Below are 23,297 nucleotides of genomic sequence, written 5' to 3' on the forward strand. Positions count from 1 at the left end.
TGAGAAGATGAGGGAGCCCACATATTTAATGGGTGATGACAGGGCATTCGTGTGCTAATTAGATACGTCACACAATAATGAGTAGACAGTGTTGTAACATTGCAGCCCTTGGTGTTTTGATCCAAAACTACCACGTGTAAGTTTTGGCTGTGAGTAAAGAACAATCGCAATGGAACTGAAGAAAAGGAGAAGTCATGAAAGACTGATTATCATCGCCCCCGGTGACAGAAAGCACACACCAGGTTCATTAAAAATCAAATGACATTAAAGTTAAAAAATAAATAATCTGCTGGCATGGTTAAAACATTAAAAGGAAGACATCGCATATAACAGGAAGTTAAAAATCTTGTCAGTGTGTGACATTCATACTTAACTTTTTGCACTGGTGGTCCCAATTTGGCAAGAGGAAGAACATTTCTACTCTTTTCCGCTACAGTAACGGCACACAAAGACTGTACAGTGAGGGAGCCACTTTAAAACATTCTTAGTTACCAAGTACTAAAACCATGGAAGAAGGGGACTTGGTCCAAGGTGTCTTTAAGTTCAGGTATAGCAGCTGAGGTGAGAGGAAGCGTTAGCTAAATTAGCTAATAGCTACATTTTATTGGAGTGTGTTCAGTTCATCATTAATCAAAAATCAGGACTTGTGTTAAGTTCTTACAATGTGAATTTCCTCCTCCTGTGCAAATCTATGAAGGAAGATGCCTGAGGAGACAGTACTGTTCAGCCGTCAGTCGTACCCTTAGTTGTGAATGGCAGAAACAGACTCTCCTGCAGCAAGTATAATAGAAATCCAGCCTTCATTTAGCGGCTCTTTAGATAGCCCTGCTCCTCAGGTCAATGCAGATAACTAGTGTTGTACTGGAAAGATGCCATCTGGACTCGATTACGCAGCCTCTGAACCTCCAGATCCTGGAAGTAGTCGTCCTCATCGTTTTGGATGATGATTTTCTGCAGTTCGCCAATCTCGCGCTCCATCCTGGAACGCAGCTCTCGCTTCATCTTCAGCAGGGCCTGCAAACAAGTGGGGCTGATGAATACAGTGTCTCTCTGTTTAGTTGTGCCCATTCAAATTTTATTTTACAAGGGAAAAGTGAGGGATCTGGACATTACTGCTAATAATTTATGGCCTGATGTACAGTCTGTCCTATTTGTAAAAACCTATCTGACACAAACAGAACCTATGTCAGTATTTCCTAAACTGAAGATTAAAAAAAAACAAACAAACAAACAAAAAAAAAAAACAACTTACAGACCCATCAGCAAATAGACAAGCCCATATGAGTCCAGAAAAAATGGTGAACACCTGCTATTGAGCTTCACGTCAAACGGTAAGAGACACCAGTCTCAAAATTGAAGATGTCACCACGGGCTTTAAGAAATCATGATGGGCATTTTTCTGACAGTAATCCCAACAATTAAACAAAAAAATAAGATGAGTTGATAATAAAATTGTTAGTTGCCGCCCCTTGACAAAAAGCATTCTTTATGTGATCAGACAGTCACATCTGTCCAAGCAAATTCAAATATTTTAACCAATTCTCATATTTTTGAGCAGAAGGCCAGTTCTGCCTGAAGACACTGAATAAGAAGCATGATTTGTATAAAAGGCATGCCTACTATAGCAAGAACACCATTGTATGAAGGCTTAGTAAAAGTAACATTTTCTTACAATTTAACAACTTGTTAAGCACCTCTAAAAATATTTTCCCAAGGTTTTACCTTTTCTTGAGCCTTTTTGCGAACCTGGATATCCTGCCGCTCTTGTGCAAGTTTTTCGGCCAGTAGTGAAAACTGAAGAAGAGAAAGCAGATTATAGCTCACCTGAAGACTCATCTACAAATGTTGCGTGCATACTAGAATATTGCATATGCCATGTTTCACGCTCATGGTCAGATGTATCAGTGAAATACAATGACCTTATTAGGGGACACAGCGAAAGGCAGAATGAGAAGGGAACGAGTGTATAGAGACCATGCTGATTTTTTTGGCCCATGATGATAAGTGGCTCATTAGCTGTTTCAGACTTCCTAGAGCAATCCTCTTGGAACTGTGTGTGCTGAGTTGGGTCTGGTTTTGGAGGAGGACATGGTGACGAGTCATGCGTTGCCTGTTCCTTTACAAGCGCTGACCACTGAGTTTCCTGGCAACGGGCATTTCAGACTGGCAGACCAGTCAGGACTATGTCAGTCATCCTTGAGCTGCGCCATGCCAGCTGTATGGGACGGGACCATCCATATGTCAGCCAAGTTTATAAAGTTCCCATACCATGTGCTTCTGTCTAACATTAAAGTGCAATTTGCAGTGAGAGCCAATTTCCCTGATGCAATCAGAGCAATCGACTCCCCACATGTTATGAAGGCACCATCAAAGGATGAATTTGCCTATGTTAACAGAAAAACATTTTTTCTCTATCAAAGTGCAAATAACATGTGATGCACAATGGCGACTGACTGATATTGAGGCAAAGTGTCCTGGATTAACCCACACCCAGTGTGATGGTCGTGGGTTGTAGAAAGGAAATGTGTGTGGAATCTTGTGTGCACAGTTTCATACATCTAAATTCTTTGGTGCTTACACAGCTTTCCAGCTTTGTGTCTACCTTACACTTCAGTATGAATTTGACACAAAGCTTTGTACACCAGGTCCTTGATTTATGAGTGTAGCAGCTGCTTGTGCACAAACAAAACATTTTTTCCTGACTACCTTCATAATTTGCCACTTTATTTATTTGTTTGTGTATGAGTTGATGTCTTCCAAATCTTCTGAGTTAATACATTTTGAGGCTTAATTTACTCATGATCTTGTAAATTTAAAAAAGGGTAAAGACTTGACTGTGAAGTCAATGGTGAAAACAATACGAAAGGTGTGTAAAACTTCCTGATTCCCGCATGGGTCACCGTGTGTATGTGTATGTCCTACCTGGTCTTTGTAGTAGTTCTCCAAAGACTTGATCTGGTCCTGGTGTCGTCTCTGATGCTCCAGTCGCTGCTCCCTGGCAAAGGCTTTCTGTTCTCTCATCCGGACTTTTTGTAGCTCCAAACCCTCCTCAAACAGCTGCCGAAACATCTATATAGACACATAAATACACAACCAGACTTATTATAGTTTATCATATCACCCAAAACACTAAGGCCAGATAATCACGTGGTCAAACATCCACAACAGTTCATTCAAAATATTAACCAATGATAAAACTAGTCCTCACTACCCACCCTCTCCTCCTTGGTGCGTGCCCTCATCAGACGGGCACGGTGTTGGACATGGTAGTCGTTGTGGTACTTCTTGGCTCGGGCTATCTGCTGCCTCTGTTCCTTCAGTCTGTTCTGTGTTGACTTCTGCTGCTGGATACGCTCTTTGAAATCCCTCTGGAAGATAAGACATTTTAGCCTGTAACTGGCCTGCATGGTATGACGAATACTGTACGTCCAGAGCAGGCTAGAGTTGTTTACTCCTTTAAGAAAATGCAATCACACTCTAAACATCCATCGTAACTGTTGTTGATAACATTACCAAATGTGAAGTTTATTGTTTGAGTGTGTGTTTATGTGCTGATACTCACCAGACGCCTGTTGTGGTCCTGTTCTTTGCGGATGATCTCCACCAGCAGGTCATGTTTCCTCTGGGCTTCCTCCACCTGGAAGAGAAACGACATTTACACATTCATCCATCTTTCAAATCAGCCCATATGTTACAGGGCTGAGACCGGCTACGTTCAATTTTGGTGTGACCTGTAATAGCCACCAGCCTACCTGGCTGGAGAGTTTGCTGCGTCGCTGGTGGCTATGAGGGGATGACAGGGTGTGCAGTCTGTCCACCTGCTGCATCTGCTGCTCCCACATCCTGCCCAGAGCGTGAGGAGAGATGTGAAGGTGGGGCAACTCCTCCAGGAGCACAGGGAGGAGTTCATTCTCCTTCACCTTCACTGCAAACATAGATTGGACACAAAACAGAATATTACCAGTATGATCACACTACACTGATATCACATCATTTCTCATTTTGCACATTGCATATTTTTATTATATTTATATTTTTTATAATATTTTTGTAAATATTATGTTTTAAATATTCTCTGTTTATATTTAAGCTATCTGATCCACAGTACATATTTTTTCTTCTTACTATGTTTATTGTCATGCACCAAAACAAATTCCTCGTATGTGAAAACCTACTTGGCAATAAATTCTTATTTTTCTGTTCCATGTTTGTCACAATGAGTTGAAATAGTGGGACTTCTTTATATTTATATTGTCATACAATCCTGCATAGAGTGCCTCATCCTTAGGTATTGGTTGGTTGGTGGGGCTCGGTTTGAGTAGCTTAATACAACCAATGCTATAGATAGAAACAAGAAAATTTAAATGAAATTGTTCTCTAAAAAAAGCTATGGATGAAAAATATAAGTTTCAGATTTTCAATCATACTTTTGTGGATGCATGCTGTGAGACATGAGTGCACAGGGAAGGATGTACTTCACTTCTGGTTTATAGTTACATTACACTCTAAGCACATAACTTGTATATAACCATTCAGTGCACACGGATCATAGCAAGATGCATTAATACCTAAATTTAACATGCAACAACAACAACAACAACAACAAAAAAAAAATCATGTTGCTTGTGTGTCTTTATGTCAAATATCCTTCAAGGATGATGTGGTCAAATCTCTTCTAACTGGGGAAAACTGTGAGTGATTTCAATGTTTGACATTTTTTTGTCAGTTACACCTGCACTCCATTTATTTGACAGGACTATTTTAAATGTACTTTGAATTTTGTTTTTTCTTTTTCATTTTCAGTAGTCCACATTCATTTTTACTGCAATCTGATAACTACCAAAAAGTTTGTATACCAATGAATATACCAAATTAGATACATGGTGGATGTCCCAATTCTCCTTTCGTTTATTTGAGCGACCCCGAACCGCCTACCGTGTTCATGCGCGCACACCGGCTTGTTGGTGGTGATGTGGTTCGCTTTAGCCCGTCTGCTTCCTCTGGAGCATCAAACGCGAGAAAATGGTTCGCGCATGCAAGTTTCCTAATTGCAATAACAAAATGAAAAGATACACGCCGTGCAGTTTTCACCGGCTTCCACTCAACGACAAACAGAGGCTCAAGTTGTGGCTAGCTGCTCTTCAAATAAACCCCGACACAAGTGTAAAGCAACTACGTGAGGCGGACTATCGAGTATGTAGTGAACATTTCGAGAGGGAGGACTATGTACAGCGCGTCGGACCAGAACCACCCAAACAGTTCTTCCTGAAACCCACAGCTGTTCCCAGAGTAGTGAAGCCCGATGCGGAAGCAGAGGTAAGGCTTTTGACACCGGGGAGCTCCATAAATAGCTACTGTATAGTAACTATTAGCTAAACTGCTGTTCTAAGCATGACTTCATCGTCCTAAATTCCTGTATCTAACTTTTACCTGTCTGTACTTGTGGTCTATTTGACTGTTTCTCCATGCGTGTATTGCAGGGATTGGAGGATAATCAGGGTATTAGCGAGTGATTTTAATGATAAGTCTGATAATCTTGGGTCCTATTTTTCCCATGTTTTTCATCCTGCTCGTGGAAAGCTTGTGGCAATAAGGTGGAACCAGAAGGGAGTCGTCGTTTCTTTACCGGTGCACATCTGCAGTCAGTGGCGATTGCTCTAAGACTGCAAGGGAAGCTCAGCTTCCCCTAAAATGTCAACAAAATAAGTGGTCAAATATGTACTGTTGTGTGTACATTTCACTGACTAAATATGTGCTAGAACACGTTCATCTTTTGTTCAGAATCAGCTATTTAACACAGGTGACCGACACGACTTCCTTCTCATTCATCCCCACGGCGCCACAGAGTGGGTTGTTCCACTGCAGCGAAACTAGACGGTGATTGGATAAATCCTGGGCTTTGTCCCGCCCATCGGACGCTCAGCGTCTCTGGGGGTCTAGTGGGCTGGCCCGGACCACTGCAGACACAAGTACAGAAAAGTCTCCTCTTTGCCTAAGATTCAGTTTCACTATTAGCTTGTGTTATTTGCATGCAAAAATGGCGTATTATGAACCAGTTGGTATGAGAGAAGATGGGCTTCCAGCCTGTGCAAATGCAGAACCAGAGCCACCTCAGGTCAGTGTCTCTGTAATGAGGTTGTTCTGTTTAAGGGATTTATCACTACTCAAATGAGCACATTAACTCACAGCACGAACCGCACTGACTCACACCAGTAGACAGACTGACCAGAAGCACAGGCTAGCTAATGTTAGCTGCTAGATAAGCTAGATGGCTGTTGACTGTTAATGTTTCCTGAAGATTAAAAAAAGAAACAGGGAGTGCCTGTTTTCTGTGGTATTTTACAGCTGCAGGACAACTGGGCAGCAATGGACAGACCACCAGGCCGGTTCAGAAGCACAGGTGAGTCTGGTCCCATCTATCTTTTGTGGTTTACAGGTGCATGTGGCATTCATTAATGACACTATGGGAGTTATCAATGACAGTTATGGTCATGCGTAAGGAAGATGACTGCTGTGGTGTTTATAGGGGGACGTTATTAATGTACAGTGCAGACTGTCAAAAAAATCAAATTATGTTGCTATGTGAAGAAGACAAAGGAATTTATATGCAAACAGCTGATAAAGGCAAGGTCTGCCTGTTATGGCAAACTGTGAACGTTAGCACAGTGTCATGTTTAGAAATTATTATTTAATGTGCACAAATGTTTAATTATCAGCCCTCGGTTTGAGTAAAGACTTTTCATCGTCATATCTTTATTAAGATCTACTTTGGGCAATCCACACAGGAAGTGTTTTTGATGTCTGTCAATCATCCATCTCATAGAGGATAAATCAAATAATACAACTCTCCCGCTGCTTATATGTTGTGAACTTATTATTATTATCAGTGGGAACTGATCAAAGTCCCAAGTTTTGTTTTTTGTTGGAACATATACAATACCATCCTCTTTCTGTACAGTCCTCATGGAACCTACTTAAAATACCTAATATTTTTATAAGTTTCTGAAGTTCCTCAGCCTGACGACAACAGTTTTTCCAGCTGATGTTGTAGTAAAAGTTTTTCGGCGTTTGACTTAATCAAGTTGTCCAATACAGTCCACCCTATAAGTTGTGTTTTTTGCTTTAACTTTGTTTTGGAAATGACTCTTAAATTAATACTTTCTTTGAATGTTTAAGTAGTAAAAAATCCTTTTGACTGACCATACTGATATTAATTCACAGGCATTCAAGTACCTGAGATGTGCCCTGCAACCATGGAGAAGTAAGTCAGCAAGTAACTTTGATCATGTTTCCTTAATGTTTTAAGTAAACCACAAAGGAGACAGTTCTGCGATAGAGTTCAGCTTGTGTATGTTTCCACCTCTCGCCACACTCCATACAGTCATTGTGTTGTTATCATCTCTCAGCTGTCTTTTCTGACCCATTACAGACCAATTCCACAGCACATAGTTGATGAGGAGGCTATCCTGCAGCTGATGAAGAGCTGTCCAATGTGCAACAAAAAGTGCCGCTGTAGCAAACACACTCGCGGCCCTTACTTCATAGTCTACCAGAGCTGCTACTTCTGTGATTATCAGCGCAAGTGGGCCAGTCAGCCCGAAGCTAAAAATATGAACATTCATAAGGCGCACACGCCGCCCAAGAAGAAACTTCAGGCAAAGGACAAGGTATCCGTAAATGCCTAGGCTAAGTCATCACAGTTTAATTAGAGAGTCTGAATCCCACAAACCACTGAAGACCTGAGGAACATTCTCAACTCTGTTTTAGATGGACAGTAACTGACTAATATGAATCTGGATCTGGGCATCAACTTAGCTTCAGATGTGCCTTGAGGTGGATCATCATTATGTAGAAGGAGATGTTTGGTGGCAGCAAACAATTCTGTAAATTTGCTGTATAGTTGTAGCTTCAGCCCAAAGTAAAAACATTCAAGGAACACAAGAGGAGACAAACATGGTTTCGCACGCTGGTAGTGAGAAACACTGCACTGGTAAGGTACCATTGTGCTGTGGAAACAACCATTTTGAATACTAAACACAATTATAGTATTTAGAAAAATAATAGTCCAAGCATGAGTGAATGCAAGACATGACTGATGGAAATGGACCTGTACTAAAGGCGCTCATGCGTTAAATATAAATATCTTAACTTACTTGATGGAGTTTTCCTGGGAGCCTCCTGCCGTCTCCGTGCTGGTGTGGTTTGTGTGTTACGTTGTGACTTGTGCTGGGCCTTTGTCCTGGCTGGGGACGCTCTGGGGCCTTGTGAAACATCCTTTAGTATGGCCTCTCTGTACTCTCGCTCCTACACACGCACACACACATGGTTCAGTAAACTGGTACAAATTTTCCCAACAGTCACAATCACTCATCAACACACTTAAATATTTTCCATTTCCCCTCCTCTAACCTTCCTCCAAGCTGAAGCCTTTGTAGGTCAGGTTCTTATCCTTGGATTGTTACTTGTTTAATATCAAAGCAGTGGTTGATATTTGCCATTTTATACTAGGAGAAGTCTTGGGGTTAAGATGGTGTTTACAGATGAAATAAATGTTCACTTTCAGCTTCCATAATACACTTTATAGACACATACTAACAGATGATGTGTAATTTATCTCTTTACAGTTAAAGTTGATTATTTAGGAAATGCATTCCTAACCTTGATTTTTTTGTTTTGTTTAAATGTGTATCGTATTTACTGTTATAACTAACTGTAAGTACATTAAATTTTGGATTTTATCTGAACAAATGTGATAACCCAGAGCGATTCTATTTTTGCAGCCTACTCTACAGGGCACAGAAGGTTATTGTTACAAAGCTCTGCTTCAGTGACGTTAACAGGGGGAGGGGGAGGGGTGAAAGAGGAGTCCTTACTGTACTCGTACTATATGAGACTTCTTACTAATAACTTACGGCTTCCTGGGCGTTGAGACGCGCCTTGTCTAGATCTGCCCGTTGTTTGTCTTCATATCTTTTCAACTCCTCCTCATAGGCATTATTCTCCAGATACTGAAAAAGAGAGAGTAATTTAATGGATGGAACAGGAACAGCAGCAGCAGCAAATTCACTTAATATGAACATTATTTATTAGGCTGAGGTCAGAACAGACATTACTGAGAACAATCAGGCAAATACAAAATTTCATGTAACTTTTTTGTTAAAAAATTGCAAGAAGACTCATTAATAGGTGAAAACACAAATATTGCTGCTTACACTTGATACTGCTCAGCATCAATACCAATAACAATTTTCAGATTATATTTAGGTCAGAAATGACTAACTTCAACTTTAAGTCAAAGACATTTTAGGTAGTGAAAATTTTTTGTGCATATTTTTAACTACATTAACTTTTACATGCATTAAAGAAGAAAAAGGACTGTGTTTTCTGTTATGTTTTACCTTGCTATGTTTTCTGTGAGACAGTGTGTGACGTAGCTCTCCTCGCCTTGAATGATCAGAAACTGTGAGGTTTGTCTGTCTCCTATCATCCAGGCTCAGGGCCTCTGCCACTGCGTTTTCTAACTGTCCCTGCAGGGAGCGGCGGGCCCGTGGAGGGGAAGGTGACAAGGAGCGAGTGCGGTGCATGGATTCAGCTTCAGGTGTTCCTGAAACTAATAAGTGTTACAGTTCAATACATTTAATTAAATTGCGTGAGATTTAAAATGGTTAAGTTAATGTATTTTATGAAAAGGAATTTCATAAAAATCAGGAACAGATCTCAAAAAGGACCATGCCACGGTTTTTTATATTTTACCTAATCAACTTTAAATCCTTGCAAACTCATTTTCATGCACGTGTGAAATTAACAGACATCAGTGGCTACATGATGGATTAAAAATGCATATTAAAACTTGTGGTGCGCTTTTGTAGTTTCTAGTGAATGGGCTAAGGTGCAAAACTTAAAGGCTGAAGTTTGATTTATTGTTTATAAAAATATTCTCACTATGCTTTCGTTGTAATGTGTTTGTACCTGTGGTTTGTCTTGGAGTCTTGCGACACTCCATGATACTGTCGCTGTGGTGGGACTGCTTGTCCTCTTCTCTGGCCTCACAGGACTCTCCACTTTCTCCCAGAACTCGTTTAAGCATCTACAGGAATTACACCAAAACACACGTAGTTGCAAGCATTAAAGGGATAATATACAAATACAGAACTCTCTTAAGTACATGCAGTAAATCTTCTGATGGTTGTAAAGTCCATGACAAGGTGCAGATCTCTCTCTCTCACACACACACACACACCTCATCAAGTTCTTCAAGTCGATGTGACAGTTTTTCAGATATCTGGTGCAGCTCCTCTTCTGCTTTCCTGTTGCTTTGTCTGCGGTAAGTCAGAGGTTCCTCAAAATCCTCCTCTAACCTGTTACTGCTCAGACAACGACAGCACACAGCAGAGATTGTTAGAAAATCAGAAAGCAACCATTACAACATTGTCCCCTCGAAATAATTTCTTGGATATTCCATCCCTTATGTGGCTACCTACTGTAGATTCACCTCACTTACCTAAGGTATGTCCTTTCTCTGTGATCTATTCTTCTGCCCTGTAATCTTCGTGTATAACTCGGGTCCTCTTCATCTCGCTCTTCTTCTTCAGTATCTGGTGGTGAAGGGGTGATGGACCCCATCTCATCCTGCAGAGTGAGGAAGAGCACATCTGGCTGGGTGCGGAATAAAACCCTCCTGGGACCTCCATTAGTTGGCTGACATTAGAAAAACAACAGAAATGAATTAATTTGGTAACCATGAAGTAACGCAAACTAAAACATCTAAACAAGAAAGAGGGAAAGCAACAGAATGCACTTTGTCAAAAATTTGGGACGTGTGTACTGAAATCAATCCAGCCCCCTTTATCTATTTAAACATAGATAAACTAGTGCCAAAAACATCAATTCAATTCAATTTCATTTGTATTGCACCAAATCATAATGTACATTATCTCAAGACAGGGTAAGGTTAAGATATTACATTATTGTAGAGAGACTTTTTCAGAAATTCCATCAGATTGTGTACTGCATCTCACCATATATATCAGTAAATAATCCTATGTCTTTTCTTTTAACAGAGAAATCAGTGTAACCATCACACATCCAAACCTAACCTTCAGGAGGATTCTTTACAAGGGCTGAAACAACACAAACACTTAACATCTCAGTGGCGGCTGGTCAATACGGGGCGCTGGGGCGCCGCCCCCTTCCAATTATGCAGATGAGAAAGACTATATCATATTAAACATAAATTAATTAAGCAAAAGTGTTTATTAAGTCAAAATTTTTCTTACTCATCCTACTCCACACTGTATCCATCTAATTATTTTAATCCGTTTTTAAACTTTATTTAAATTTTATATGAATATGTATACTTCCACCAGTTGGCCCAATGAGTGTGTTTATAGCTGCTAAAACTTTTGGAGAGCAGGTGACCTGCAGCTGCGTTATATTTGGCCTAATTGACACTCCTTTTATCAGAAGCCAATTGGAATTGATTTTAAGTTTTTCTTTTAATGTGATTGGATGGTTTTCTACGGACTTCCATATTTGACGCTGTGACTCACTCCTGCTCGTTAGACCGGAGCTTTCAGAAGATGTAAAGTTCAAGTGGACCTGCGGAGAAAGACATTTCTATTCTTTCTTTACAGAAACATCCTTTTACACGGCGTACACTGGAAGAAAATAAGAGGATAAAAAAGCATGGACCGGGCCACCCCAATTTAAACATTAAGGAGCAGGCAGGTGATTGAGGACAGGCTTACACTCGGGGCTTCTCCCGTTCTTGTTATCACAAACGGAGCTGGCTTGCTGGATGCGGAGTAAGTAATTCCTTTTATTGCTTCCCCTGTTTGCTTTTCAAAGTGTCGGCACCGAAACGTAGTGGACATCGACGGGGGTTCAGGACCTTAAACACCTTTCTGAAATGTGCAAAGGTCCTGAAAGTAGCCGCAGCCGCCGTGACAATTGTTTGAGGCTAGAAGTTTTTTTTTGGCGGGCTTAACATTACTGAACAGTAAGATGAGGGCTACAAAACTGGCATTAGAAGGCACAACGAAGAGGTGCCAAAAGTCTGCACATCCTGTCCAGAATAATCGACAATGGAAATTTTGTGGAGCGTTTGAACTTGCCTTACGTGGCCATGATGAAAGGGAGAGAGTGAGCTGGTCGATTTTGTTGCTTCCCTTGATGGAGTGTTGAAACAACACCTTGACAACGCCACTGTTTCCAAGGCAACATCAGAAACTGTGCAGAGCGAGCTACTGGACTGAATGCTGTGTGTTGTGAGGGAACACGTCCTCAAATAAACCCAAAGCTGTGATTTATTTATTTATTTTTTAATCAATCCAGGCAGATGTCAAGTCCCAACTTGTGCTGCGTCATATTGATGCCAACAACAATGTGCAGCAGAGATTTTTGATGTTTTGTTCATGTAGTGCTTCTGGCTAGTGATAACTGTTGTTGCTCACTCTCCACACTGAAATGCTGTTTTTAAACCTAAATATTGGCAGCTTCTATGTACTCGCTCTGATCATTAAGCAATACTGCAGCAAGAATTCACTTGGACTATGTTATCAACACTTCACTCTTTACACTACTTTAATTTGTGCATTTACACTTAATAATCACTTTCACACTGTTAACTGCTTGTTTGCTGTAGAAGGGGAGTCCATACTTTCTGTATGCTGCTGTTGCAGTGCTTATGGCCAGTGCTTGGGCAACATTAGTGTCTTGTTTTTTGATTGGTTTGAAGGTGTAGAAAATCGCATAATAAATAATCTTTAGTAAACAATGGTTTTGTAGATCATATTTAATGTCATTCATTCTTTCATCCTACCCTTTTTGGCTTCTTTAAATCAAATGTAAATATCTCTTAACACAAACTACTACAAGTAAAACTACTTATGCTGTTCTAAAACTAGACTGAAATGATAACTCTGCTACCCCCAAAATGTCTTAGTACCAGCCACCACTGGTCTGCATGGGGTTAAATGTTGCTGTAAAACTGGTACAAGTGAAGGCATGTTGCTCTCTTACCTCTAGTGTCTCCCCCTCCACATCTGTCCTGGCTCTTTGTTGACTGGACAAAGACTTCTCACTCGCAGCTGGAAATTGAGCAAATCATGACATCAACAAGTAAAGGTCAGTTTATGGTCTCTCATACCTAGTACTTAAGTTGTGCTGTCCAACCATGTTGGAAATCAAAGGACCAGTTAAACCACATGATAATAAGTTCTTATTTACAATGACAGTACATGCTTGTTGACTCACCAGGAGACTGGCAAAGGGCAGGAGACTGTAGTCCGTTGCTAACAATGGTCTCAGCTGCCGTTTTAGGGATCTGTGTGAGAGGGATATTGAGAAAGGGAAAATGGTTATATACAGGATTTTTGTTGTTGAAGTAATTCCTTGTCTCAGCCATTTTAATGAGTCAGCATGTGCCTGTCAGTGTATTGTCCTGGAATCTCTAAAATAAAAAATGTAAGTGTGTGTTTAAGAGAGAGAGAGAGAGAGAGAGACAGTCTTGCCTTGATAGCACTGCAGTAACATAACTCATTACTCACAGAACTTTTGCATGTCCTTTCAAATTTCATGCAAATAACAGATAAGTTGACTATAAAACAATTAAACATCATCATACTGTATTATAAGGCTACCTCTGTAGTGACAGAGTTGGCTTCTTTTTCTGCGTGCCCCTTGCTGAGCCCAGCAGCTGTGGGGGGCTGGATGGGTGCTTGTGGGTCTGTGTCTGGTCTGTGGGGAGTGTTGCTCTGGTTGGGTGGCTGCAGAGTCACGGCTGAGTGCAGAGGTTCAGTCAGTGGAGCATCCTGGGCATCTAGAGGACCAGAGCTGGTGATTGCGTCTGAGGTTTGGGGAGGGACAGCCAGTCCTTGCAGCAGGATAAATTAATCATGAGATTAATTGAAACAGTTACAAGTTAAACAGTGTAATAATTTATCAATAACAAATGAATCAAAATATAAATGATTGTTGAAGGTAACATGAGATGATAGAGAACACATGACTGTAATTCTTTTGGCGCATGCTGAGTAGGTTATTTCTTTTCCGCCAAACACTGATTGTTGACGCTAAATTGTCTCAGTGGTTTGTGGTTTGGTGCAAACCCATGTGACAAGTTGGATAACTACTGCATAATGTAACAACTAGGCCAACAAGATTAATCAGTGCTTAAAACAACTAATGTCCTCTCAAAGGCATAAAGAACAAAAAAGCAACAATATTTTGGGTATTCTTGTTCCGCTGAGGAAACATGAATTCCTGACACATCTTACTGTGACACTTTGGCCACAACATAACTGGAAAACACAAAAAACAAACACTGTTATGGTAAATACTAATGCACAATGCTCTGTGTTTGTGTGTCCTACCTTCTTGTTTGCCTGTAAATGTGCGTGCGGAGACTCCCAGCCCAATGAACTCACTGGTTGATCCCATGTCCTCAGTGTTCAAGGAATGGAGGGAATGTTTACTGGACTGGGCAGTGGACCTGAACGATAAGGACATAATATGATTTACCACAAGTCCACACAGATATATATTAAAGTGGCCACTCAGTAATTTGATAAACCTCATCTGAATTTATCAAACCACAACTTTGATTAAATTATGGACTTAAAATGAGTCAAGGAGTTTGTTGATCTGCACTCAAACAAATAAAGAAAAATTCAACCACAATGAGCCGCAAGGATGTCCAATTTAACAGCTCCCCGTTCATGTCTTAATATTTACTCTACTGCTTAGATGTTGGCCTGGCCACCTGTTGTGTCAACAGGACGTACGACCCGGAGCCACACTAAAGCTGAATGTAATGGTCACAGTCATGTGGGGCAAACTTGACTGTCAGTAGTGTTATGGTTTATGGTGAAGCTCAATACAAACAGAACAGTTGGTATTCTTTTACTTTGTTTGAGATATTATTTAAATATTGTGAAAATGGTGTAGATCTTCAGACGGTCTCTCCAGGAAGACATTCATAGTTAAAAGTGAATGAAAAGTGCCATAACTAGCGACTAACAAAAGAAAACTAAAATGACCACCTTGTGGTTTTACGGCTCTGCCAACCAGTCAAGGTGCAAGGAATATGGTCAGTCTCCCCGTCTGTCCCTGAGTTACAGCCTTGAATTATGGCCAGAAGTGTTCTTGCAGAACATTATGATGTCACAATGAAGTTGACCTATGGCTAGTTGGATATAAAATTTCATCATGTTAAATTGTGTCATAATTAGTGAATGAATTCTTGAGTTATGGCCAAAAGTCAGTTATCATGACCCTTGACCTCTTACCACCAAAGTGTAATTGGTTAATTCTTGAGTCCAATTGGGCGTTTGATAAATTCTCTAGAGGCGTTCCGAATTCATCACATTCACAAGAAACTTCTTCCATGACCTTTCACTCTGAAACACCTGCTGGCTGTCTTTCTTAAGAAAATTCTTCAGTGCAGAGAAAATTGTGGTTTTAACTTTTCTAGGGGCAGCAACACTGGTATGTTCTGGATAAACAGAGGAACTGCATACTTGGCACGAGCTGTGACGACCACTATATCGGAACAAACAAAGAAAATACTAGTGTCACCTACAAAAATTCTAATTTTATCAGGAGAAAAGTGAAGAAAGGTCATCAGTATTGCGACGCTGGTTAACCCTCTAATCTCTGGGGGTTTGGTCAAAATCACCACAGTAATGAAAGGTTAGCACCCAAGATATCACAATGATTAAAACATAAAACCCCTAAATAGTTAATCACCAGCTGAATTTATCTTGTGAACACAAGAATCTATAAATGTTTCATAAAATCCTTCTGTATTTTGTAATGTTCGTGAAGGATATGCAGCACATGTAGGAGTAGCTCTTACTCTCCAGTAGAAGACAAAGAAGCTCCCTCCAGTTTAGTCTCCTTGTGCCTTGTGACATCGCTGCTTGCTGATTCCTTGGTTTCACCGAGCACATCCTCACTAAGACCGTTATTCAGTTCCTCTGAAGGGGGGAAAAAAAAAAAAAACATGAAAAATACAATGACCCAAAGGGAGAGGAGCTAATGAAGAAAAACTGAACCAAAGAGAAAGCAATACTTGTGATTACAACATGTAATGGCCTCCATGGAATTTTAAAGAGGAACCGACTCATGTGACCTTTAATTCACCAAACTGATATGCACTGCTGTGAAAATTCCCTGTTCTTTTAAAAAATAATAATAGAAAACGTAAGTCTCCAAGGACTCGCAGCCAAAAGTCTGACAGAAAACTGAGATCATGTTTGTTTTTGTTTTTTTTAGCCAAAAAGTAAACTGAATACATCAACTATTAACCAAAGTAAGTACTAAATGCAGAAGTGAAATTTGACACTGAAGTGAGAGATGCTGTAACAATCTCCCCACAGCTCAAATTAATAAACATTTCAGCCCAAAACAACTCACACATTCCACATTCACGTTACAACAAACAGGCCACTGTTAGCTTCGATTGAAGTCGATACCAATTTTGTTATGCCACATTCAGGACGTTTCGCTAGGCCTTTTAGAAACACATCATTTGTAAGTGCAGACACAGTTATTAACTACTAATTGCTGTTTGGCAGTGGTATGAGGGATGGGCAAGTCACACAAAGGCATGCTCAGTTCTACTAAATCAAGAGGGCTGACTGTTCCCTATAAAGTCCTGCACCAGCTGGTCTTAAACTGGGTTTAAGTCACATTATGTCCAGTCCAAGCTGGAGGACAAACAGGCAATCTCACCTCAACAAGGACTTGGTTCTTAGTAAGGAAAAGGGAGAAGTTGCAGTTTCAGATAAACTGAGGACACAGGCTGCTAAAGACTGCAATGAAAATGGCCCTCTGGCCACTGCTCTGAAAAGCCATTTAATGACCAGAACTGTGCATTAATGGAAAAGTATTAACATGCTTAGACGATTGAAATTTCACGCCAGTTCTGATAATTTGCTTCAACTGTATTGATGTTACTTAATTAACATTAACATGGCACAAGCTTTTTAAGTTACTAAAAGCTTTTAAAAGAATTATGTTTTAAATAGATTATAAAGCCTTAAAATACACGATTAAAAATGACAGTGTACTAATTTGTTACATGAAATGCAGTCATCATGTGTGTAAAAACAGTTCTGAAAATTGAGGAGGGAAAAGTGACAAATTAATCTGCCCACCACTATTCTGTGACTCCTCACTTATCTCCTCGTTGAGATATTCCAGGAGGCCATCAAAGATTTCCAGGAGGTTCTTGATAGACTCCTTGTCCCCTCTGACAACATTTTCTCCTGTGAACACACAGTCATCCTCACTATTATACTTTGTTCTCATCATTTTATTGTTAAAGAAAAACAGGGATTGGGAAATCTGCCATGCAGTGCAAAATAAAATGATTTGGTGATATTTTCTACCACTTCAAGTTGATACAAATTAAAGTTATGTAGGTATATACTAGTGAATAATAGTTCATCTTCTCTTGTATATGCACATTTAAACTTTTAAATACAGACATTTAGACTCACTGTTGTTGTTACAAATGAAAGGTATATACCAGTAATGTGTGAGAGGCTGATCTGAAGGTAATCCAGGGACAGTGAATCAATCACAGACTGAACGTTATGGACGTCATCCTCTTGACTGCGTGGTCCTGCAATATAATCTATTACACAAATAAATGTACACAAATGTAAGTAACACAAAGCATGTATGCATGAGACCAGAGAAACAGTGAAATATACACACACTGAGCTCTTTCCTGTACTTAACAATGCAGGAAAGAATCCAGCAACCTTAACGGTCTTGTGATAGCATGTGTGATAGTCTTAGAAAGAATTCCTGACATACTAAGCACACTTATGTTCTACACTAAAACCTCACACCTGAACTAAAACCTTCAGTGCTTGTTGCTTTTGATTAGAATTTTAATGCCTTTAACAATTTTACAGTCATAATTTTAAGAACAGTTTGAAGATATTAGAGTTACAAGTAATAATTAGTTCATCAGTTACTTTGATGATTATTTGCAACATTAATCGATTAATCGCTTGGTCTGTAAATATCAGATGATGTCTGCTTCTTTTGTAAAAGCAACACTTCAAAAGCTGGAGATATTTATTAATGCATTAAACAAAGATGTGCATCAAATCATCACAATTGTGTTGCTGGAACAAGGGAATGTTTTGCTTAGTTGCTTTCTATTGATCAACTAATTGCTTGATCGATTATTCTTTTCCTGTATTGGTAGATCTGCAGCTTTGCTATTACCTGGAACTTTCTCCCCCAAGATGTTCTCATACAGAGCAATGAAAACATTGGCATCACAGTCCGTCAGTTTCCTCAGCCTCAGGTTGATGTGACACTTGCTGAATAGATGATTTGCCACATCTACCCAATCTGTAGACAAGAACAAAATAAAACTGAACTGTACCATGTATGAAGGAGGATTATTTTACTTCTAGAGAGCTCACTTTGGTGACATTCACTGCTTATTTATCCACAAGCAAAGGTTCAGCACATCCTCTAGGGGTGAATTCTTAAATTCATTCATGTATGCCGGGGTCCGCGGCAAACTTAAGTTTGAGAGCGGGGAGTAATTTCTCCCTGTCTCATACACACCAACTAACCACTACACTAACTACTGCGGACATCCATCCAGTTAATGATAAATAATAACGGTTCCTTTGAATTCGACATGACAAAACAACAACCCAAGTTTCATCTTAAGTTAGCTTCTATCCTTAAGTCACCTCTAACGGTGTTTACTGTAACTTTACCGGTTGGATTAACTCAACGGTAGCTAGCTAACGTTGCTAACTCGGTATGTTTGCTAACGTGTACAATGCCAGAATACGTTTAGCCGTGCACTCTCACGATTATAACAAAATCATCTGTAAAATATATGTATGTACAGGTGCTGTCCGGCTCAGTGGCAGCCGAAAAGTAACAATAATCTGGCAGCTAGCGTTGGCTAGCGTTACGTGTCGTTAGCTTTCTCCGGACAGGAGCGCACAGTCTCGGCTGCCTTACCTCTCTCTCCCTCCTGGGTTCCCATGAAACAGCTGTCGACGAGAGGCAGATGAAGCTCAAAAACAACCGACTAACTAAAAAAAGAGTCCTAATAATTCAGACTTGTGAGGAGGTGAGTCTGTTTTGATGTTGTGGTTTTTAGTAAGAGGGAGAAGGAACTATCGGCTCTCATTTAAAATTGAAGTCTTGTTTGATTGGACGTTAAGATCGCTCTTTGTTTCCGGAAGTGTCCCGAGGTGGGCGCGTACCGCCCTCTGCTGGTGACTGTCTATAACGCAGGCAATAATGCTAAATAAAGCATGACCCATTACAACCACGACTACACAAAAACCCCTTCAACAGCTTTCCATCAAATATGATCTTTGAGAAACAGTTATTGTTCAAATTTTGACCACATTTGTCACAGGAGTTTTTGATGCATGTTTTGGATACATTTTCCTATATGATTAATTTTTCCCAGAATCAGTATTAACATAAGCTGCTATAGCTCTGTCAAGGAAAAATACCTTTACCTTTGGTACTGTATTAAAACAACCAGTTTTATAAATCTGTTTAAATTTTTTTATGTAAGAATAAAAATTCTTGTCTGCATATTATAATGTAAAATAAAGTACTGACTCACATTTGAGTAAAGGAGACACAGATGTACAAAAAATTACATTTACAATTAAGTTTAAATTTCAGTTTGAAGACAATGTATTTCACTCAGACATTGTCACCTTAATTAGTTTTCTTTTAAATTATTATTCTTATGTGCAGTCAAATACAATAAAGAATGAAAATGTAGACTTCACAGTTAATCATACATCAACATTAATGGTGGCTTTCAAGTATCTGAGTCATTACTGTGTGAAAGTGAGCCAGCATGAACAACACCAGGACTCAAAATGAAATTCATCCATAATTAATTTTATTATTTACACCTTTTCACCTGCTTTTCCTAAAGTGACCATGTCCTGGAATAATACCCTGCCCCAGGTTTTCTGTGGTCAGTTAGTCTGTGGTAATTACTGTACATTACACACAAATGATGATTCAGTATAAACTGAATAGTAAAGACATTAAAAATTACAGTTCAACACTGGGACTTTCTACAAGACAGTTGTAAGATAAGCTAACATAGAGGCGTCACTTCAATTTGTATTGTGCTTTAGTTGTGCGCATTCACAAGCAAATCTGATATAAATCAAATGACCACAAACTAACTACCACTCAGTGAACCTGGGCCTTTTGAAGCCTTGATGGTCTTGGGTCAGTTGCCCAGTTTGTTAATGGCCAAGTGTGATTGTAAAAGAAAAGAAAAACAACATCTATCCCATCAGCATTGCAACAAAATAGCAACAATAGTTGCATTTCATGCCTGTTTTATGTTTTGGAGAATTCATAATATGTTGACATTTGATGAGCTGGACTGCTCATTTTTCTCACTTCTTATGTCCCTCGTACTCACTCTCTCACTTACTGACTCATGAAATGAAAACCCTGCCAGACACTTTTTAAATCCACCTTGAGAGATACACAAGGTGAGCGGTGTAATAGAGGTGTAATGGTGTTGTGAATAACTTCCCAAGAATAAATATTTGAGACGTGGAGGGTAAGATGTCATCACTGTCACTCTACATACAGGATATATATTTATGGATTGAACTTTCCAGATCCATCACAGATATCTGATATACATCTCCGTGTTAGCTGTTTCTCATAACAACAAAACGGATGATGATCAAAACACACATGCAATTTATTCATTACAGTTTCTGATATCGAACACAAAACACTCTATAATAACAATAATAATAATAATAACAATAACAATTATTATTATTTACACATTTCCTTTTATTACTGTTGTTCAACAATGTGATCAGTGTACCATAGGGTAAACTGCCTAGCCTCAGTGCAAACCTCTGTCAGCACGTACAGTAAATAAAATTACTCAATAATATTCTCATGTCAACCATTTAGTAACATCTTAGCAACCAACAACCTATGACTTAGCAACTTTGAACACTGTAGCAACAACCTTGCAACTAACTACTGTACTAAATACCTATCAATCGCTTTGTAACAGTTGTGCAATCCCCTGGCAACCTTGAAAACCAAGATACAACACATTTTCTGTCTTGGTCACATGGTCATTCATACTACACAAACTTCATATTGATGCATTCATTTTACTTCAGAGCACAAACCATCCTCAATTCAGCTAAAAAAAGAGCCAAAAGAACCAAGATTGCATCTGTATTGTACAAATACACTACCCATTTGCAAGCAAAAGAAAGTGATTCGGAGTGACTGATTTGTAGGTTTAATTTTAGTTTAAAACCAAACAACTGTGTGTGTCAGTCATCAGGGAGTTCCTGCAAAACAGATGACCTGAATAAATGCAGGTTAAGGAGGCCATTTCCTTCCATTTCTTTTAATGTTCAAGCCAAGGCAAATTTATTTGTATAACACATTTCATACACAAACGTTAGTTATGTCAGTTAGTTATGGTGTTTGGTAAGAATTTCACTAATATGTAAACTGTTTTTTCTTTTGTCTTTCTATGGTTAAAAATCACAAATTAAGATGAAAAACATTTCAGTTACTTCTTGTTAATGTAAATCATCATAGCTGTTGTAATATTGTGCACAGCTTATTTAAATACAAAATCTACTAAATATAATACATTTATTCATAACAAATTGTGATTTTGAACGCAATAGTCAGAACAGCAACCACAGATTTAGAAAAGCTACAAATTATATATGAAAACATATTGCTGATACGGATCCTGTATGTTTTACACCTCATGCTATTTAAAAACCAGAGCCAGCGTATGAAACACCAGGAACCTGAAATTAATACAGCTAAATGGAATTCAGCCAACATTCATTTTATTCTTTATACCTGAGTTTTTACTGTGTTTGCATGTCAAAATGTCTCCCATGAAAAAAGCCTATCAAAGCACGCTGGCTTGTGTGTTTGTGTCAATGTGTTTGGCCTGTTTTGCCACCAGTCTGGTGGGTTTGGGTGCTGAGTTATAAAGTCACCATCTTTTCACAGATCCAGAAGTTTTTCATGTTACATGTTATATCATTCCAGTTGTTTTTATTCCTGAAGAACCTTATTTCCCCACAGTCTTCATCTCTGCCGTAATAGGTGTTGGGCTCCCCAGTGTACCAAAAGCTAAAACCAAATCAGAATTAGCTTTGATTTAAACACAACCAAAAACGCATTTATAACAGACATGGGGCCAAATTAAACAACAATCAATATTGTTATTATTGAACTGAGACTGACAAAATTTTAGTCATGTAACCTTAGTGTGTTAGCATTGCTACAGATACATTTGCCTGGTCTTGGTTTGTAAGCCCACAGTCAGGAATCACCAGGGTAATATTCAGAGTGCTGCACGCAGTCACTGGGGCTAACTGGCTGATGGTTAGAAAATACAGTATCTCCAAACTGTAAGATGTTGTTTGATTCAGCTGGGCTTAGTACTGAAAGTAATGTAAAGGGTAATGTTACCAAATACCTTTCTTAACTGAAAATGATTTACAGTGCAGGCCAATGCAAAATAAGAAAAATACATTTATATTTACAATACTCTGACCAAGAAAGGTGTCTTCCGTGAAATCCAATACATCAATTTTTTCAGTACATGTACAAACAAATCTTCAACACAGAATGGTTCGACTGAGCTGACACTGAATTGTACCTGAGTAGCTCACTAACTTCGGGGTGGAACTTCCCTCACTGGGGATTCACACAACTGTTGTCAGTGTAGCTTTAAGATGTAGTGTGATACTCCCCGCCTATAGGCTTCCTGAAAACCACAAAACCACAGAAGCACTGACAGGTGTGTGCACCATTACACCTGTAAACAGTTCTTCCATAGGTTTAATTTTGTGCTGAACTCAGCTTGAACCAGCAACAGACTGAACTTCACTGAACAGAAACTGTGCTGAAGGTCACAGAATTAAAAATGGTGATGCATTCACTTACTGAAGTGAAGTGCATTTGAACAGTGATGTGATTGCTTAGACTGGAAGAAAGTTCATGCACTCAACAGTCACTGTCTAGAATCTACCGTGAAAGAAACAATCTGAATAAGTAAAGTGATGTGACATTATATAATATAATATATACCATGTAAAATGGTAAAAACACAAACACGGTGCTGGATTTCGTACTTGCTCACCTACTGGAGTGCTGCTGAGTAGCAGTGCATTTTTAGTTGCCACAAGAGGTTGAAAAATTTAAGAAGGAGACTCCCTTTTTTATTCAGTAATACTTCAATAGTA

General features: G+C 39.3%; 3 protein-coding genes and 1 long non-coding RNA gene across 6 annotated transcripts in view; 2 read left to right on the top strand and 2 right to left on the bottom strand.

Moving 5' to 3' along the window:
* Positions 1 to 19,209, bottom strand: LOC130166163 (centrosomal protein of 95 kDa-like). Of its 2 annotated transcripts, none has more exons than XM_056371551.1 (21): positions 19,009 to 19,209; positions 18,247 to 18,375; positions 17,534 to 17,641; positions 17,160 to 17,270; positions 15,857 to 15,977; positions 14,373 to 14,491; positions 13,641 to 13,873; positions 13,255 to 13,324; positions 13,021 to 13,088; positions 10,502 to 10,629; positions 10,241 to 10,364; positions 9,970 to 10,087; positions 9,399 to 9,610; positions 8,913 to 9,008; positions 8,154 to 8,304; positions 3,753 to 3,925; positions 3,563 to 3,637; positions 3,216 to 3,368; positions 2,923 to 3,069; positions 1,723 to 1,794; positions 1 to 1,014 (listed from the first exon to the last, which is right to left on the bottom strand). In XM_056371551.1, exons 1-21 carry the CDS (start codon positions 19,031 to 19,033, stop codon positions 838 to 840), a joined length of 2,610 nt encoding a protein of 869 aa, XP_056227526.1. In that variant the 5' UTR covers positions 19,034 to 19,209; the 3' UTR covers positions 1 to 837. The 2 variants fall into 2 exon arrangements, with proteins under 2 accessions (XP_056227526.1, XP_056227525.1); XM_056371550.1 differs by having other exon boundaries at positions 10,502 to 10,698; positions 19,009 to 19,208.
* Positions 3,933 to 8,102, top strand: LOC130166166 (THAP domain-containing protein 8-like). 2 transcript variants are annotated; one of them, XM_056371556.1, is made up of 4 exons: positions 3,933 to 5,316; positions 6,346 to 6,400; positions 7,222 to 7,261; positions 7,430 to 8,102. In XM_056371556.1, exons 1-4 carry the CDS (start codon positions 5,023 to 5,025, stop codon positions 7,683 to 7,685), a joined length of 645 nt encoding a protein of 214 aa, XP_056227531.1. In that variant the 5' UTR covers positions 3,933 to 5,022; the 3' UTR covers positions 7,686 to 8,102. The 2 variants fall into 2 exon arrangements, with proteins under 2 accessions (XP_056227531.1, XP_056227532.1); XM_056371557.1 differs by lacking the exon at positions 3,933 to 5,316 and adding an exon at positions 5,392 to 6,115.
* LOC130166168 (uncharacterized) overlaps positions 10,735 to 23,297 on the top strand; it is a 19,956-nt gene continuing 7,393 nt past the window's right edge. The window contains exons 1-2 of the long non-coding RNA XR_008827119.1: positions 10,735 to 11,804; positions 13,027 to 13,125. This is a non-coding gene — a long non-coding RNA (uncharacterized LOC130166168). The remainder of the gene's footprint in view (positions 11,805 to 13,026; positions 13,126 to 23,297) is intronic.
* LOC130166167 (C-type lectin domain family 4 member M-like) overlaps positions 21,741 to 23,297 on the bottom strand; it is a 3,475-nt gene continuing 1,918 nt past the window's right edge. Inside the window, exon 6 of the mRNA XM_056371558.1 lies at positions 21,741 to 22,179. Within this exon, the coding sequence (XP_056227533.1) occupies positions 22,032 to 22,179 (148 nt within the window). The 3' untranslated portion in view covers positions 21,741 to 22,031. The remainder of the gene's footprint in view (positions 22,180 to 23,297) is intronic.

This window comes from Seriola aureovittata, chromosome 3 (genome assembly GCF_021018895.1).
Source record: "Seriola aureovittata isolate HTS-2021-v1 ecotype China chromosome 3, ASM2101889v1, whole genome shotgun sequence".
Lineage (NCBI taxonomy): Eukaryota > Metazoa > Chordata > Actinopteri > Carangiformes > Carangidae > Seriola > Seriola aureovittata.

Excerpts from the sequence above, each read along its gene's own strand:
- LOC130166163 (XM_056371550.1), bottom strand. The coding sequence starts at position 19,033 with ATGGGAACCCAGGAGGGAGAGAGAG. Across the intron at positions 10,088-10,240 it reads GACTTGAAGAACTTGATGAG|ATGCTTAAACGAGTTCTGGG; the intron begins GTGTGTGTGTGT and ends TAATTCCTGTAG. Across the intron at positions 9,611-9,969 it reads GACTCCAAGACAAACCACAG|TTTCAGGAACACCTGAAGCT; the intron begins GTACAAACACAT and ends AACACTTATTAG.
- LOC130166166 (XM_056371556.1), top strand. The coding sequence starts at position 5,023 with ATGGTTCGCGCATGCAAGTTTCCTAATTGCAATAACAAAATGAAAAGA. Across the intron at positions 5,317-6,345 it reads AGCCCGATGCGGAAGCAGAG|CTGCAGGACAACTGGGCAGC; the intron begins GTAAGGCTTTTG and ends GGTATTTTACAG. Across the intron at positions 6,401-7,221 it reads AGGCCGGTTCAGAAGCACAG|GCATTCAAGTACCTGAGATG; the intron begins GTGAGTCTGGTC and ends ATTAATTCACAG.